Source organism: Manacus candei, unplaced genomic scaffold, assembly GCF_025592945.1.
Source record: "Manacus candei isolate 608988 ecotype Guabito, Panama unplaced genomic scaffold, ASM2559294v1 h1tg000259l, whole genome shotgun sequence".
Lineage (NCBI taxonomy): Eukaryota > Metazoa > Chordata > Aves > Passeriformes > Pipridae > Manacus > Manacus candei.
In genome coordinates this window covers 1-17,159 of record NW_026138307.1, presented here as the reverse complement: position 1 = coordinate 17,159, position 17,159 = coordinate 1, and the positions used below count along the sequence as shown (strand labels likewise).

At 63.8% G+C, this 17,159-nt stretch overlaps 1 protein-coding gene across 1 annotated transcript in view; it reads right to left on the bottom strand.

Moving 5' to 3' along the window:
• LOC127464706 (neuralized-like protein 4) overlaps positions 1 to 16,753 on the bottom strand; it is a gene marked incomplete at both ends in the record, with an annotated part of 30,559 nt that extends 13,806 nt beyond the window's left edge. The window contains 11 exon segments of the mRNA XM_051775168.1: positions 562 to 638; positions 1,620 to 1,821; positions 3,361 to 3,523; positions 4,198 to 4,283; positions 6,389 to 6,570; positions 8,219 to 8,501; positions 11,584 to 11,656; positions 12,758 to 12,846; positions 14,140 to 14,251; positions 15,508 to 15,671; positions 16,672 to 16,753. Coding sequence (XP_051631128.1) covers positions 562 to 638; positions 1,620 to 1,821; positions 3,361 to 3,523; positions 4,198 to 4,283; positions 6,389 to 6,570; positions 8,219 to 8,501; positions 11,584 to 11,656; positions 12,758 to 12,846; positions 14,140 to 14,251; positions 15,508 to 15,671; positions 16,672 to 16,753 — 1,513 coding nt within the window.
• Between the last annotated feature and the right edge of the window lie 406 nt (positions 16,754 to 17,159).

The following is a 17,159-nucleotide window of genomic DNA, read 5'->3' as shown; positions in this document are numbered from 1 at the left end:
TGTCCCCCCAATGTCCCCCCAATGTCCCCCCAATGTCCCCCAATGTCCCCCCAATGTCCCCCAATGTCCCCAATGTCCCCCCAATGTCCCCAATGTCCCCCAATGTCCCCCCAATGTCCCCCCAATGTCCCCCAATGTCCCCCAATGTCCCCCCAATGTCCCCAATGTCCCCAATGTCCCCCCAATATCCCCCCAATGTCCCCCCAATGTCCCCCAATGTCCCCCAATGTCCCCCCAATGTCCCCCAATGTCCCTCAATGTCCCCCCAATGTCCCCCCAATGTCCCCAATGTCCCCCCAATGTCCCCCCAATGTCCCCCCAATGTCCCCCAATGTCCCCCCAGTGTCCCCCCAATGTCCCCCCAATGTCTCCAATGTCCCCCAATGTCCCCCCAATGTCCCCAATGTCCCCCAATGTCCCTCAATGTCCCCCCAATGTCCCCCCAATGTCCCCCCAATGTCCCCCCAATGTCCCCAATGTCCCCCCAATGTCCCCCCAATGTCCCCAATGTCCCCCAATGTCCCCCAATGTCCCCCCAGTGTCCCCCCAGTGTCCCCTCACCAGCCTCGATGGACCCCGACCACCGATCCACCATCTTCTGGATGACGATCTCGAACAGCTCCCCGTCCCTGAGAGCCCTGGGACCCCAAAAACAGGGGGGGTCACCCCAAAATAGGGACACCCCAAAACAGGGACACCCCTCCAACCACAGCTCCCCATCCCTGAGACCCCAAAAAACAGGGGGGTCACCCCAAAAACAGGGACACCCTGAACCCAGGGACACCCAGGGACATCCCCACACAGCTCCCCATCCCTGAGAGTCCTGGGACCCCAAAAACAGGGGGGTCACCCCAAAAACAGGGGGGTCACCCCAAAAACAGGGGGGTCATCCCAAAAACAAGGGGGTTACCCAAAAGCCAGGAAGCCCCAGTTCTGCCACAGGAGTGGCTCTGGGATGGTCCTGGGGTTTTTGGGGTGCGTCTGGATGTGATTTTGGGGTGGCTTTGGGGTTTTTGGGGTGGATTTGGGGTTTTTGGGGCAGATTTAGGGTTTTTGGTACAGCTTTGGGGTTTTTAGGGCCGTACCTGTTGGAGATGCCGATGGCATCGTTGAACTCAGACCTGCAGTTCTGCCGCAGGGGTGGCTCTGGGGTTTTTGGGGTGGTTCTGGGTGTGATTTTGGGGTTTGGGGTGGTTCTGGGTGTGATTTTGGGGTGTTTTTGGGGTTTCTGGGGCCGTACCTGTTGGAGATGCCGATGGCATCGTTGAACTCGGAGCGGCAGTTCTGCCGCAGGGGTGGCTCTGGGGTGGTTCTGGGGTTTTTGGGGTGGTTCTGGGGTTTTTGGGGTGGTTCTGGGGTTTTTGGGGTGGTTCTGGGGTTTTTGGGGCGAGTTTGGGGTTTTTGGGGTTTCTGGGTGTGATTTTGGGGCGGATTTGGGGTTTCTGGGGTGGCACCTGTTGGAGATGCCGATGGCATCGTTGAACTCGGACCGGCAGTTCTGCCTCAGGGGTGGCTCTGGGGTGGCTTTGGGGTTTTTGGGGTGGTTCTGGGTGTGATTTTGGGGTTTTGGGCATTCAGGGTTGGATTTTGGTACAGCTTTGGGGTTTTTAGGGCCGTACCTGTTGGAGATGACGATGGCATCGTTGAACTCGGAGCGGCAGTTCTGCCTCAGGGCGGTCCTGCCGCCGTTGGTGATGACGGCGTTGGCGCCGTGCAGGCGATGGAACCGCAGGTCGCTCGAGGACCCCCCCGGGGAGGAGCCCTCGGGGGATCCCCCCGGGCTGTCGCCGTCCGAGCCCTCCCCCGACAGCGGCGGCACCTCTGGGGGCACACGGGGGGCACGTGGGGCACCGACCCGGACCCCACACCGGGCTGCAGACCCTAAACCCAGCCTGCAGACCCTAAACCCAGTTCTGAGCCCCCAAACCCAGCCTGGAGATCCTAAACCCAGTTCTGAGACCCCAGACCCAGCCTGGAGATCCTAAACCCAGTTCTGAGACCCCAGACCCAGCCTGGAGATCCTAAACCTGGTCTGAGCCCCCAGACTGGGCTGGAGACCCCAAACCCAGTTCTGAACCCCCAGACCCAGCCTGGAGATCCTAAACCCAGTTCTGAGACCCCAGACCCAGACTAGAGACCCCAGACCCGGTCTGGAGACCCTAAACCCAGTTCTGAACCCCCATACCCGGCCTGGAGACCCTAAACACAGTCTGGAGACCCTAAACCCAGCCTGGAGACCCCAGACCCAGCCTAGAGACCCCAGACCTGGTCTGGAGACCCTAAACCAGCCCTGAGCCCCTAAATCCGGCCCAAGACCCCAGACCCAGCCCGCAGACCCCAAACCCAGCCTGGAGCCCCCAGAACTGGTCTGGAGACCCTAAACCCAGTGTCACCTACACCCTCAGTGTCCCCAATGTCCCCAGACCCACCTCCCTCGTCCACGATGGTGGCCTGGGCCGCCTGCCCGTACAGATCCAACCCCACCCAATATCCCCCCAATGTCCCCAACATCCCCAATGTCCCCAATGTCCCCCCAATGTCCCCAGTGTCCCCAATGTCCCCCCAATGTCCCCCCAATGTCCCCAGTGTCCCCAATGTCCCCCCAATGTCCCCAATGTCCCCAATGTTCCTAATATCCCCCAATGTCCCCCAATGTCCCCCAATATCCCCAACACCCCCAATGTCCCCCAGTGTCCCCAATGTCCCCAATGTCTCCCCAATGTCCCCCCAATGTCCCCCAATGTCCCCAATGTCCCCAATGTCCCCCCAATGTCCCCCAATGTCCCCAATGTCCCCAATGTCCCCCCAATGTCCCCCAATATCCCCAATGTCCCCAATGTCCCCCAATGTCCCCAATGTCCCCAATGTCCCCCCAATGTCCCCAATGTCCCCAATGTCCCCCAATGTCCCCAATGTCCCCAATGTCTCCCCAATGTCCCCCCAATGTCCCCCAATATCCCCCCAATGTCCCCCCAATGTCCCCCCAATGTTCCTAATATCCCCCAATGTCCCCCAATGTCCCCCAATATCCCCAACACCCCCAATGTCCCCCCAATGTCCCCAATGTCCCCAATGTCCCCCCAATGTCCCCCAATGTCCCCCCAATGTCCCCAATGTCCCCCCAATGTCCCCTCAATGTCCCCCCAATGTCCCCAATGTCCCCCAATGTCCCCAATGTCCCCCCAATGTCCCCAATGTCCCACCTCCCTCGTCCACGATGGTGGCCTGGGCCGCCTGCCCGTACAGATCCAACCCAACTGATGTCCCCAATGTCCCCAGTGTCCCTGATGTCCCCAGTGTCCCTGATGTCCCCAATGTCCCCCAATGTCCCCAATGCCCCCCTGATGTCCCCAGACCCACCTCCCTCGTCCACGATGGTGGCCTGGGCCGCCTGCCCGTACAGATCCACCACGGCGTAGACGTTGGGGGGGACGTTCCAGGCCGCGGGGCCTTGGGGGGCCCCGTTGACGAAGAAGTGAAGGGTCCCGTCGTCCCGGCGCACCACGCCCACCGTGTCCCCCGCCTGAGGGGACAGTGGCACCCAGGGCAGGGGCAGGGGTCACCCAGGGGACAGTCAGGGGGTCACCCAGGGCAGGGGGTCACCCAGGGGACAGTCAGGGGGTCCCTACAGCCCCCACCGTGTCCCCCGCCTGAGGGGACAGTGGCACCGTGTCACCCAGGGCAGGGTCAGGGTGTCCCCACCGTGTCCCCAGGGCAGGGTCAAGGTGTCCCCAGGACCCCCCCGTGTCCCCAGGGGTGTCCCCATGTCCGCCTGTGTCCCCAGGGGTGTCCCCAGGGGTGTCCCCACATCCCCTCCATGTCCCCCCCATGTCCCGCCCATGTCCTCCCCGTGTCCCCAGGGGTGTCCCCACATCCCCACCGTGTCCCCAGGGGTGTCCCCATATCCCCAGGGGTGTCCCCACGTCCCCCCCATGTCCCCAGGGGTGTCCCCACATCCCCCCATGTCCCCCCCATGTCCCCAGGGGTGTCCCCACATCCCCACCGTGTCCCCAGGGGTGTCCCCATATCCCCAGGGGTGTCCCCACGTCCCCCCATGTCCCCAGGGGTGTCCCCACATCCCCCCATGTCCTCCCCATGTCCCCAGGGGTGTCCCCAGGGGTGTCCCCACATCCCCCCATGTCCTCCCCATGTCCCCAGGGGTGTCCCCCCCCCGTCCCCCCCGTGCCGGGGTCCCACCTTGAGGCGGTCGAGGTTGTGGCCGTACTCGTCCAGGACGGTGGTGCCGTTGTGCATCACCCCGTTCCCCGTCATCATCCACGTCCCTGCACACGGGGACAGGGATGGCACCAGGGGGATGGCACCAGGGACACCAGGGACAGGGGCTGGCACCAGGGGGACACCAGGGACAGCAGGGACAGGGGCTGGCACCAGGGGGACACTGGGATGGCACCATGGGGACACCAGGGACAGCAGGGACATGGGCTGGCACCAGGGGGACACCAGGGACACCAGGGACACTGGGATGGCACCAGGGGGACACCGGGGACACCAGGGACAGGGCCTGGCACCAGGGGGACACCAGGGACACCAGGGGGACACCAGGGACAGCAGGGACACCAGGGACAGGGGTTGGCACCAGGGGGACACCAGGGGGACACCAGGGACAGTGGGGACACTGGGATGGCACCAGGGGGACACCAGGGACACCAGGGACATGGGCTGGCACCAGGGGGACACCAGGGACAGCAGGGACAGGGGCTGGCACCAGGGGGACACCAGGGACAGCAGGGACAGGGGTGGCACCAGGGGGACACCAGGGACAGCAGGGACATGGGTGGCACCAGGGGGACACCAGGGGGACACCAGGGACAGCAGGGACATGGGTGGCACCAGGGGGACACCAGGGGGACACCAGGGACAGCAGGGACATGGGTGGCACCAGGGGGACACCAGGGACAGCGAGGACATGGGGTGTCACCACGGGGACACAGGGATGGCACCACAAGGACACAGGGGACACGGGGACACGGGTGGCACCTCAGGGATGTCACCTCAGGCATGTCACCACAAGGACACAGAGGACACGGGGTGGCACCACAGGGACACAGGGGACAGTGGGGACACAGGTGTCACCATGGGGACACGGGGGACAGCAGGGACATGGGGTGACACCACGGGGACACAGGGGACACTGGGATGTCACCACAGGGACACGAGTGTCACCACGGGGACAGCGGGGACATGGATGTCACCACAGGAACACAGGGGACATCAGGGACACGGGGTGGCACCTCAGGGGCATGGAGATATCACCACAGGGATGTCACCTCAGGGATGTCACCTCAGAGACATCGGTCACGGTGGGGGCAGCTGCAGGGGGGTGGGGGTGGGATGGTGACCCCATGGTGACCCCGTGGTGACCGTGGTGACATTGGTGACCCCATGGTGACCCCGTGGTGACCCCATGGTGCCCTGGGCACTCACCTGAGCGCAGGTTGGTCATGGTGGGATGGTGACCCCATGGTGACCCCATGGTGACCCCGTGGTGACCCCATGGTGCCCTGGGCACTCACCTGAGCGCAGGTTGGTCATGGTGGGATGGTGACCCCATGGTGACCCCGTGGTGACCCCATGGTGCCCTGGGCACTCACCTGAGCGCAGGTTGGTCATGGTGGGATGGTGACCCCATGGTGACCCCATGGTGACCCCGTGGTGACCCCGTGGTGGCCCTGGGCACTCATTGAGTGCAGGTTGGTCATGGTGGGATGGTGACCCCATGGTGACCCCGTGGTGACCCCGTGGTGGCCCTGGGCACTCACCTGAGCGCAGGTTGGTCATGGTGGGATGGTGACCCCATGGTGACCCCATGGTGACCCCGTGGTGACCCCATGGTGGCCCTGGGCACTCACCTGAGCGCAGGTTGGTCATGGTGGGATGGTGACCCCATGGTGACCCCATGGTGACCCCGTGGTGACCCCATGGTGGCCCTGGGCACTCACCTGAGTGCAGGTTGGTCATGGTGGGATGGTGACCCCATGGTGACCCCATGGTGACCCCATGGTGACTCTGGGCACTCACCTGAGCGCAGGTTGGTCATGGTGGGATGGTGACCCCATGGTGACCCCATGGTGACCCCGTGGTGACCCCGTGGTGGCCCTGGGCACTCACCTGAGCGCAGGTTGGTCATGGTGGGATGGTGACCCCATGGTGACCCCGTGGTGACCCCGTGGTGACCCCGTGGTGGCCCTGGGCACTCACCTGAGTGCAGGTTGGTCATGGTGGGATGGTGACCCCATGGTGACCCCGTGGTGACCCCATGGTGACTCTGGGCACTCACCTGAGCGCAGGTTGGTCATGGTGGGATGGTGACCCCATGGTGACCCCATGGTGACCCCGTGGTGACCCCGTGGTGGCCCTGGGCACTCACCTGAGCGCAGGTTGGTCATGGTGGAGGGCAGCTGCAGGTAGGCCGGGTTGTGGGTGGTGACCCCGATCTCGATGGACCCCGCCCACTTGTCCACCATCTTGTCGATGCGGACCTGGAACAGCTCGTTGTCCCTGAGCGCCCGGGCACTGAGCACGACCCCGTGGTTGAAGTCATCCGTGGCACTGGGGACAGGGGGACACAGAGGGACACCCTGTCACCTCTATGGGGACATGAGGGACACCCTGTCACCTCTATGGGGACACCACAGGGACAGGGACACCACAGGGACACCCTGTCACCCCCATGGGGACACCACAGGGACAGGGACACCACAGGGACACCCTGTCACCCCCATGGGGACACCACAGGGACAGGGACACCACAGGGACACCCTGTCACCCCCATGGGGACACCACAGGGACACCTCGTTGTCCCTGAGCGCCCGGGCACTGAGCACGACCCCGTGGTTGAAGTCATCCGTGGCACTGGGGACATGGGGGACACAGAGGGACACCCTGTCACCCCCATGGGGACATGAGGGACACCCTGTCACCCCCATGGGGACACACAGGGACACCTCGTTGTCCCTGAGCGCCCGGGCACTGAGCACGACCCCGTGGTTGAAGTCATCCGTGGCACTGGGGACATGGGGGACACAGAGGGACACCCTGTCACCCCCATGGGGACATGAGGGACACCCTGTCACCCCCATGGGGACACACAGGGACACCTCGTTGTCCCTGAGCGCCCGGGCACTGAGCACGACCCCGTGGTTGAAGTCATCCGTGGCACTGGGGACATGGGGGACACCCTGTCACCCCCATGGGGACATGAGGGACACCCTGTCACCTCCATGGGGACACCACAGGGGACACGGGGACACCACATTGTCCCTGAGTGCCCGGGCACTCAGCACGACCCTCTCAATGTCCCCAATGACCCCCTGAACATCCCCAGTGTCCCCAATGTCCCCAATGCCCCCCAATGTCCCCAGGTCACTGACTGTGGCTGCAGCGCCATCCAGCCCTCGTTGACCCCAATGACCCCCCAATCTCCCCATGACCCCCCAATGTCCCCAATGACCCCCCATTGTCCCCATTGTCTCCAATGTCCCCAATGACCCCACAATCCCCTCAATGTCCCCCATCACTGGTCACTCACTGCGGCCGCAGCGCCGTCTGGCCCTCATTGACCCCAACGACACCCCAGTGTCCCCCCAATGACCCCAATGTCCCCAATGACCCCAATGTCCCCAGTGACCCCTCAATGTCCCCAGTGACCCCCAATGTCCCCAATGACCCCTCAATGTCCCCAGTGACCCCCAATGTCCCCAATGACCCCTCAATGTCCCCAGTGACCCCCAATGTCCCCACTGACCCCATCACCAGTCACTCACTGTGGCCGCAGCGCCGTCCGGCCCTCGTTGACCCCAATGACCCCCCAATGACCCCCCATGTCCCTAACGTCCCCAATGACCCCCAATGACCCCCCAATCCCCCCATCACCGGTCACTCACTGCGGCCGCAGCGCTGTCTGGCCCTCGTTGACCCCAATGACACCCCAGTGTCCCCCCAATGACCCCAATGTCCCCAATGACCCCCCACTGACCCCATCACCGGTCACTCACTGCGGCCGCAGCGCCGTCCGGCCCTCGTTGACCCCAACGACACCCCAATGACCCCTCAATGTCCCCAATGACCCCCAATGTCCCCAATGACCCCCCAATGACCCCCCATCACCGGTCACTCACTGCGGCCGCAGCGCCGTCCGGCCCTCGTTGACCTCAATGACCCCAATGACCCCCCAATCCCCCCATCACCGGTCACTCACTGCGGCCGCAGCGCCGTCCGGCCCTCGTTGACCACGGCGGCCTTCTGGCCGCAGTTGGGGTGGAAGAGCAGGCGGGGGGTGGCCGGGGGGTGTCCGGGGGGCGCGGGGGGGTCGCGGGGCGGGCGCCGGGGGGTGCCCTCGGGGGACAGGGCGCGCAGGATGGCGTTGTTGCGGCGCAGGCGGTCGCTGTGGTTGTGGTTGTGCACGATGGTCACCTTGACGGCCATCCCGTACAGGTCCACCACGCCGTACACCACCGGCGGGGTCACCGTGGTGGCCACACCTGGGACAGGGACAGGGAGGACACCCTAGGGTCACCCTGGGGTCATGGGGACATCCTGGGGTCACCATGGGGTCACCCTGGGGTCACCACGCCGTACACCACCGGGGGGGTCACCGTGGTGGCCACGCCTGGGACAGGGGGACAGGGACAGTCTGGGGTCACCATGGGGTCACCCTGGGGACAGGGACAGTCTGGGGTCACCATGGGGTCACCCTGGGGACAGGGACAGTCTGGAGTCACCATGGGGTCATGGGGTCACCATGGTGGCCACTCCTGGGACAGGGACAGTCTGGGGTCACCCTGGGGTCATGGGGGTCACCGTGGTGGCCACGCCTGGGACAGGGACAGTCTGGGGTCACCCTGGGGTCATGGGGTCACCGTGGTGGCCACTCCTGGGACAGGGACAGTCTGGGGTCACCCTGGGGTCATGGGGTCACCGTGGTGGCCACGCCTGGGACAGGGACAGTCTGGGGTCACCCTGGGGTCATGGGGTCACCGTGGTGGCCACGCCTGGGACAGGGACAGTCTGGGGTCACCCTGGGGTCATGGGGTCACCGTGGTGGCCACGCCTGGGACAGGGACAGTCTGGGGTCACCATGGGGTCATGGGGTCACCGTGGTGGCCACGCCTGGGACAGGGACAGTCTGGGGTCACCACGGGGTCATGGGGTCACCGTGGTGGCCACGCCTGGGACAGGGACAGTCTGGGGTCACCATGGGGTCATGGGATCACCGTGGTGGCCACGCCTGGGACAGGGACAGTCTGGGGTCACCATGGGGTCATGGGATCACCCTGGGGTCACCCTGGGGTCACCATGGGGTCACCACGCCGTACACCACCGGGGGGGTCACCGTGGTGGCCACACCTGGGACAGGGACAGGGAGGACACCCTAGGGTCACCCTGGGGTCATAGGGACATCCTGGGGTCACCCTGGGGTCACCACAGGTCCACCACGCCGTACACCACCGGGGGGGTCACCGTGGTGGCCACGCCTGGGACAGGGGGACAGTCTGGGGTCACCATGGGGTCACCATGGGGACAGGGACAGTCTGGGGTCACCATGGGGTCACCATGGGGTCACCACGCCGTACACCACCGGAGGGGTCACTGTGGTGGCCACACCTGGGACAGGGACAGTCTGGGGTCACCATGGGGTCACCCTGGGGACAGGGACAGTCTGGGGTCACCATGGGGTCACCCTGGGGACAGGGACAGTCTGGAGTCACCATGGGGTCATGGGGTCACCATGGTGGCCACTCCTGGGACAGGGACAGTCTGGGGTCACCCTGGGGTCATGGGGTCACCGTGGTGGCCACTCCTGGGACAGGGACAGTCTGGGGTCACCCTGGGGTCATGGGGTCACCGTGGTGGCCACGCCTGGGACAGGGACAGTCTGGGGTCACCCTGGGGTCATGGGGTCACCGTGGTGGCCACACCTGGGACAGGGACAGTCTGGGGTCACCCTGGGGTCATGGGGTCACCGTGGTGGCCACGCCTGGGACAGGGACAGTCTGGGGTCACCATGGGGTCATGGGGTCACCGTGGTGGCCACGCCTGGGACAGGGACAGTCTGGGGTCACCCTGGGGTCATGGGGTCACCGTGGTGGCCACTCCTGGGACAGGGACAGCCTGGGGTCACCACGGGGTCACAGGGACATGAGGACACCCTGGGGTCACCCTGGGGACACCTTGGGGACACTGCAGGGACACCCTGGGGCCACAAAGTCCTGGGGGGTCAAGGTTGGGGTCACCCCACGGATGGGTCCCTGTTTTGGGGGGCAGGTTGTGGGGTCCCTGTCTGGGGTCCCCATTTCAGGGTCCCCTTTCTGGAGTCTCATTTTAGTGTCCCCATTTTGGAGTCCCCCTTTTGGGGTCCTCATTTTGGGGTCCCTGTTTTGGAGTCCCCATTTTGGGGTCTCCATTTTAGGATCCCCCTTTCGGGTTCCTCATTTTGGAACACCCACTTTGGGGGCCCCGTTTTGGGGTCCCCATTTCGGGGTCTCCACTTTGGGGTCCCCACTTTGAGGTCCCCATTTCGAGGTCCCCCTTTTGAGGGTCCTCTTTCGGGGTACAGGTTTTGGGGTCTCCATTTCAGAGTCCCCCTTTTGGGGTGCAGTTTTTGGGTCCCCACTTTAGGGTCCCCCGTTTTGGGGTCCAGGTTTTGGGGTTCTCCTTTTTGAAGTCCCCGTTTTGGGGTCCCCCTTTTGGGGAGCAGTTTTTGGGTCCCCGTTTTGGGGTCCCCCTTTTGGGGAGCAGTTTTTGGGTCCCCACTTTAGGGTCCCCCTTTTGGGGTGCAGGTTTTGGGGTCCCCCTTTTGGGGTGCAGTTCTGGGGTCCCCCTTTTGGGGTGCAGGTTTTGGGGTCCCCCATTTTGAAGTCCCCATTTTGGGGTCCCCCTTTTGGGGTGCAGTTTTTGGGTCCCCACTTTAGGGTCCCCCTTTTGGGGTGCAGGTTTTGGGGTCCCCCTTTTGGGGTGCAGTTCTGGGGTCCCCCTTTTGGGGTGCAGGTTTTGGGGTCCCCCATTTTGAAGTCCCCATTTTGGGGTCCCCCTTTTGGGGTGCAGGTTTTGGGTCCCCACTTTAGGGTCTCCCCTTTTGGGGTGCAGGTTTTGGGGTCCCCCTTTTGGGGTGCAGGTTTTGGGGTCCCCCATTTTGAAGTCCCCATTTTGGGGTCCCCCTTTTGGGGTGCAGGTTTTGGGTCCCCACTTTAGGGTCTCCCCTTTTGGGGTGCAGGTTTTGGGGTCCCCCTTTTGGGGTGCAGTTCTGGGGTCCCCCTTTTGGGGTGCAGGTTTTGGGGTCCCCCATTTTGAAGTCCCCATTTTGGGGTCCCCCTTTTGGGGTGCAGTTTTTGAGTCCCCACTTTAGGGTCTCCCCTTTTGGGGTGCAGGTTTTGGGGTCCCCCTTTTGGGGTGCAGTTCTGGGGTCCCCCTTTTGGGGTGCAGGTTTTGGGGTCCCCCATTTTGAAGTCCCCATTTTGGGGTCCCCCTTTTGGGGTGCAGGTTTTGGGTCCCCACTTTAGGGTCTCCCCTTTTGGGGTGCAGGTTTTGGGGTCCCCCTTTTGGGGTGCAGTTCTGGGGTCCCACCTTGGTCGACGCCGTTGATGTAGAAGTGGAGGGCGTTGTTGGCCTTCCTGGTGAGCCCGATGTGATCCCCCTCCTGGGGGGGCAAAAACGGGGTCACCCCGACCCCCCAAAACCCGGGGGAGCCCCCCCAGAGCCGGGGGGACCCCCCAAAACCCTCTGGGGGGGGGCCTGGATGGGTTGGGGGGGGAGCAGGGATGGGTTGGGGACCCCCCCAAAACACCCCTAAGGTGCAGTGGGGACGTTTATGGGGGGATTTGAGGGGGTACCCCCAAAATTTGGGGGCTTCTAGGGGGGGATTGGGGGTCGGGAAAGGGGGGATTTGAGGGGGTACCCCAAAATCTGGGGGTTCTGGGGGAGGTTTTAGGGTCGGTAAAGGGGGGATTTGGGGGGTACCCCAAAATGTGGGGGCTTCTGGGGGGGATTGGGGTCGGGAAAGGGGGGATTTGAGGGGGTACCCCAAAATCTGGGGGTTCTGGGGGAGGTTTAGGGTCGGTAAAGGGGGGATTTGGGGGGGTACCCCAAAATGTGGGGGCTTCTGGGGGGATTGGGGTCGGGAAAGGGGGGATTTGAGGGGGGTACCCCAAAATCTGGGGGTTCTGGGGGAGGTTTTAGGGTCGGTAAAGGGGGGATTTGGGGGGTACCCCAAAATTTGGGGGGTTCTGGGGGAGGTTGGTGGTTGGGAAAGAGGGGATTTGAGGGGGTACCCCAAAATTTGGGGGGTTCTGGGGGGGGAAATCCCTAAATTTTGGGGGATCCCTGAATTCTGGGGGGGGCTGGGGGAGGTTCGGGGGGGTCCCTCTGATTTTGGGGGGGCTCAGGAGACTTTTGGGGGGTCCAAAAAGGGGGATTTTGGGGGGAGAGAATCTCCCCCTTTTGACCATTTTGGGGGGGTTTGGGGGGATCCCTGAATTCTGGGGGTTTGGGGGAGGGTGGCTGGGGAGGTTTGGGGGTCCCCCCCGATTTTGGGGGGGGGGGGGGCTCAGGAGACTTTTGGGGGTCCAAAAAGAGGGGATTCGGGGAGGGGGAACCTCCCCATTTTACGCATCGCGGGGAGGATTTTTGGGGGGGAATCCCTGGATTTTGGGGGATCCCTGAGTTCTGGGGGGTCCAGGGGGGGCTGGGGGAGGTTCAGGGGGGTCCCCCCGATTTTGGGGGGGCTCGGGGGGGGGGTCACCTGCAGCTCATCCAGGCTGAACTCGCAGTATTCCCGCCGGGTCCCCTTCCCGTTGGTGAGGATCCCGCAGCCGCTCATCATGATGGTCCCTGGGGGGGGGACACCCCCCAAAATTTGGGGGGGTGGGGAGCGTTGGGGGGCACCCCAAAACTCAGAGGGGGGGCCAAAGTCGGGGAGGGGGGAAAGGGAAACGCTGGGGGGCACCCCAAAACTCGGGGGGGGCCACCCCAGGGGGGGAAAGGGAGTGTTGGGGGCACCTCAAAACCCAAGGGAGGCCCAAAATCGGGGAGGGGGGGAAAGGGGAGCACTGGGGGCACCCCAAAACCCGAGAGGGGTCCAAAATCGGGGAGGGGGGGAAAGGGGAGCACTGGGGGGCACCCCAAAACCCGAGAGGGGTCCAAAATCGGGGAGGGGGGGAAAGGGGAGCATTGGGGGGCACCCCAAAAGCCAAGGGGGGCACCCAGGGCGGGGGAAAGGGGAGTGTTGGGGACACCCCAAAACCCGAGGGGGGAATCCTGGGGGGGGGAAAGGAGTGTTGGGGGGCACCCCAAAACCTGAGGGGGTCCCAAAATCAGGGAGGAGGAAAAAGGGAACGCTGAGAGGCACCCCAAAACCCGAGAGGGGCACCCAGGGGGAAAGAAAGGGAAGAGTTGGGGGGCACCCCAAAACCCGAGGGGGGCACTCAGGGGAAGGGAAAGGGAGTGTTGGGGGGCACCCCAAAACCTGAGGGGGGGCCAAAATCAGGGAGGAAGGAAAAGGGAGTGTTTTGGGGCATCCCAAAACCCGAGGGGGTCCCAAAATCGGGGAGGAGAGAAAAGGGGAGCATTGGGGGGCACCCTAAAAGCCGAGGGGAGCACCCAGGGGGGGGAAAGGGAGTGTTGAGGGGCACCCCAAAACCCGAGGGGGGAATCCAGGGGGGGGGAAAAGGGAGTGTTGGGGGGCACCCCAAAACCCAAGGGGGGCACTCGGGGGGCGGGAAAGGGAGTGTTGGGGACACCTCAAAACCCGAGGGAGGCCCAAAATCGGGGAAGGGGGGGAAAGGGGAGCATTGGGGGCACCCCAAAACCCGAGGGGGGCACTCGGGGGGGGAAAGGGGAGCATTGGGGGGCACCCCAAAACCTGAGGGGGGAATCCGGGGGGGGGGGGAAAGGGAGTGTTGGGGGGCACCCCAAAACCTGAGGGGGGGCCAAAATCAGGGAGGAAGGAAAAGGGGAGTGTTTTGGGGCATCTCAAAACCCGAGGGGGTCCCAAAATCGGGGAGGAGAGAAAAGGGGAGCATTGGGGGGCACCCTAAAAGCCGAGGGGGGCACCCAGGGGGGGGAAAGGGAGTGTTGGGGGGTACCCCAAATCCTGGGGCCCTGGGGGGTGTTGTGGGGTCTCACCCGAGCGCAGGTTGGTCATGGTGGCGGGTACTCGAGGCTGTTGGGGGTTGTGGGCGGTGACCCCGATCTCGATGGACCCCGACCACTTGTCCACCAGTTTGTCGATGCGGATCTGGGGGGGCCACGGGGGGGGTCAGGGACCCCCAAAACCCCACAGGAACCCCCCCAGGACCCCCAACATCCCACAGGAACCCACCCAGGACCCCCAACGTCCCACAGGAACCCCCTCAGGACCACCCAGAACCTTTTTAACAGCCCCCAGGATCCCCAACATCCCACAGGAACCCCCTCAGAACCCCTTTAACAGCCCCAGGACCTCCAAAATACACCCCAAAACCCCAAAACCCCTCCCAGAATCCCAAAACACCCACCAGTTTGTCGATGCGGATCTGGGGGGGCCACGGGGGGGGGTCAGGGGACCCCCAAAATCCCACAGGAACTCCCCCAGGACCCCCAAAATCCCACAGGAACCCCTCCAGGACCCCCAAAATCCCACAGGAACCCCTCCAGGACCCCCAACGTCCCACAGGAACCCACCCAGGACCCCCAACATCCCACAGGAAACCCCACCTGGACCACCCAGAACCTCTTTAAGACATCTCAGGACCCCCAAAATCCCACAGGAACCCCCCAGGACCACCCAGAACCTCTTTAAAAGTCCCCAGGACCCCCAAAATCCCAAAGGAACCCCCCCAGGATCCCCAAAATCCCACAGGAACCCCCCCAGGACCACCCAGAACCTCTTTAAAAGTCCCCAGGACCCCCAAAATCCCACAGGAATCCCCCTCCAGGCCCCCCCAAATGCCCACCTTGAACATCTCCCTGTCCCTGAGGGGCCTGTTGGTGAGGACACCACCCCCTATAACCCCCCCAAACCCCCTCTTACACCCCCCAAACCCCTCCAGGACCCCCATAACTCCCCTCAGGACCCCCATAACTCTCTCTTATCCCCTCCAAACCCTTCCAGGACCCCCCCAAACCCCTCCAGACCCCCCCAAACCCCCTCCAGGACCCCCCAAACCCTCACCTCGAACATCTCCCCATCCCTGAGGGGCCGGTTGGTGAGGACACCACCCCTCATAACCCCCCTATAACCCCCTCTTACACCCCCCAAACCCCTCCAGGACCCCCATAACTCCCCTCAGGACCCCCATAACCCCCTCTAACCCCTCCAGGACCCCCCAAACCCCTCCAGAACCCCCCCAGACCCCCCAAATTTTCACCTCGAACATCTCCCCGTCCCTGAGGGGCCGGTTGGTGAGGACACCACCCCCCATAACCCCCTCTAACCCCTCCAGGACCCCCCCAAACCCCTCCAGGACCCCCCCAAACCCCTCCAGAACCCCCCCAGACCCCCCAAATTTTCACCTCGAACATCTCCCCGTCCCTGAGGGGCCGGTTGGTGAGCACGACCCCGTTGTTGAACTCGTCCAGGGGCCGTCTCCTCTCGGCCGTCTTGTGCCCGTTGCTGAGCTTGATGAGGGCCCCGCACTTCTCGTGGAACAGCAGCGCCTCATTGGTCAGCCCCGCCCCTGGGGGAGGGGCCGGTCAGGCCACGCCCACCCCCGGGGGGAGAGACCCCCCCAAAGGGGGCAAAGACCCCCCCAAAAGGAGGCAAAGACCCCCTAAAAATGCGCCTTTGTAGCTCTATTATGGGAGGTGAGGCCCCGCCCACTTTGGCTGGGACACGCCCCCTTTTGGAACGGCCACGCCACCCCAAAAAGTGTCACAGACCCCCTTAAAAGGGGGTAAAGACCCCCTAAAAAACTTTCCCTCTATCTCCGTTACAGGAGGGGAAGCTCCACCCACTTTACCTGGGACATGCCCCCTCAGATGGACACGCCCCCTGGGTTAACCACGCCTCCTTTTGGAACGGCCACGCCCACCCCAAAAAGTGTCACAGACCCCCTAAAAGGGGGTAAAGACCCCCTAAAAAAAATCCCCCTGTATGTCCCATTATGGAGGTGAAGCTCCGCCCACTTTGGGTGGGGCACGCTCCCTCGGGTGGACACGCCCACTTTTGGAATGGCCACGCCCACCCCAAAACTGTCAAAGACCCCCCAAAAAGGGGGCAAAGACCCCCCAATAAAATGCTCTTGTTCTTCATGATGGGAGCTGAAGCCCCGCCCACTTTGGCTGGGACACGCCCCTTGGATGGACACGCCCCCCCGGGGTAGACACACCTCCTTTTGGAATGGCCACGCCCACCCCAAAAAGTGTCACAGACCCCCCAAAAAGGGGGTAAAGACCCCCCTAAAAATGTGCCTTTGTAGCTCCATTATGGGAGATGAGGCCCCGCCCACTTTGGCTGGGACATGCCCTTTGGATGGACACGCCCCCTGGGTTAACCACACCTACTTTTGGAACAGCCACGCCCACCCAAAAAGTGTCACAGACCCCCCAAAAAGAAGCAAAGACCCCCCCAAAAATTCCCCCTCTGCCAATCACGGAAGAGGCCCCTTTCACAGGCCCCACCCCTGGGACAGGCCACGCCCACTTTGGGTCCCAGGCCCCGCCCCCCGTGTCACTTACCGCCCCCTGGCGGCTCGAGGCTGTCGGGGAACTTGTCCGGGCGGGCTGGGGCGGGGCCCGAGGGGGGGCGGGGCCGGGGGGCAGCGCTGGGGGGGCACCAGTGACACCAGTGACCCCCCCGGGAACCCTCCAGGAACACCCCCAGACCCCAGAGAGCCCCCAGACCCCCAAAAACCCCAAAACTCCCCCAAAGACCCCCCTGACCCCCTCCTGCCCCCCAAACTGGTCCCAAATACCCCCTCGACCCCCTCTCCAGCCCCCAAACTGCCCCCAAATACCCCCTCGACCCCCTCCCTGCCCCCCAAAAACCCCCTCGACCCCCTCCCCAGCCCCTCAAATGCCCCCCATCCTCTCCCCAGCCCCAAATCCCCCCTGACCCCCTCCCAGCCCCAAAGACCCCCCTGACCCCCTCCCCAACCCCAAAGACCCCCCTGATCCCCTCCCCAGCCCCAAAGACCCCCTGACCCCCTCTCCTGCCCCCCAAATCC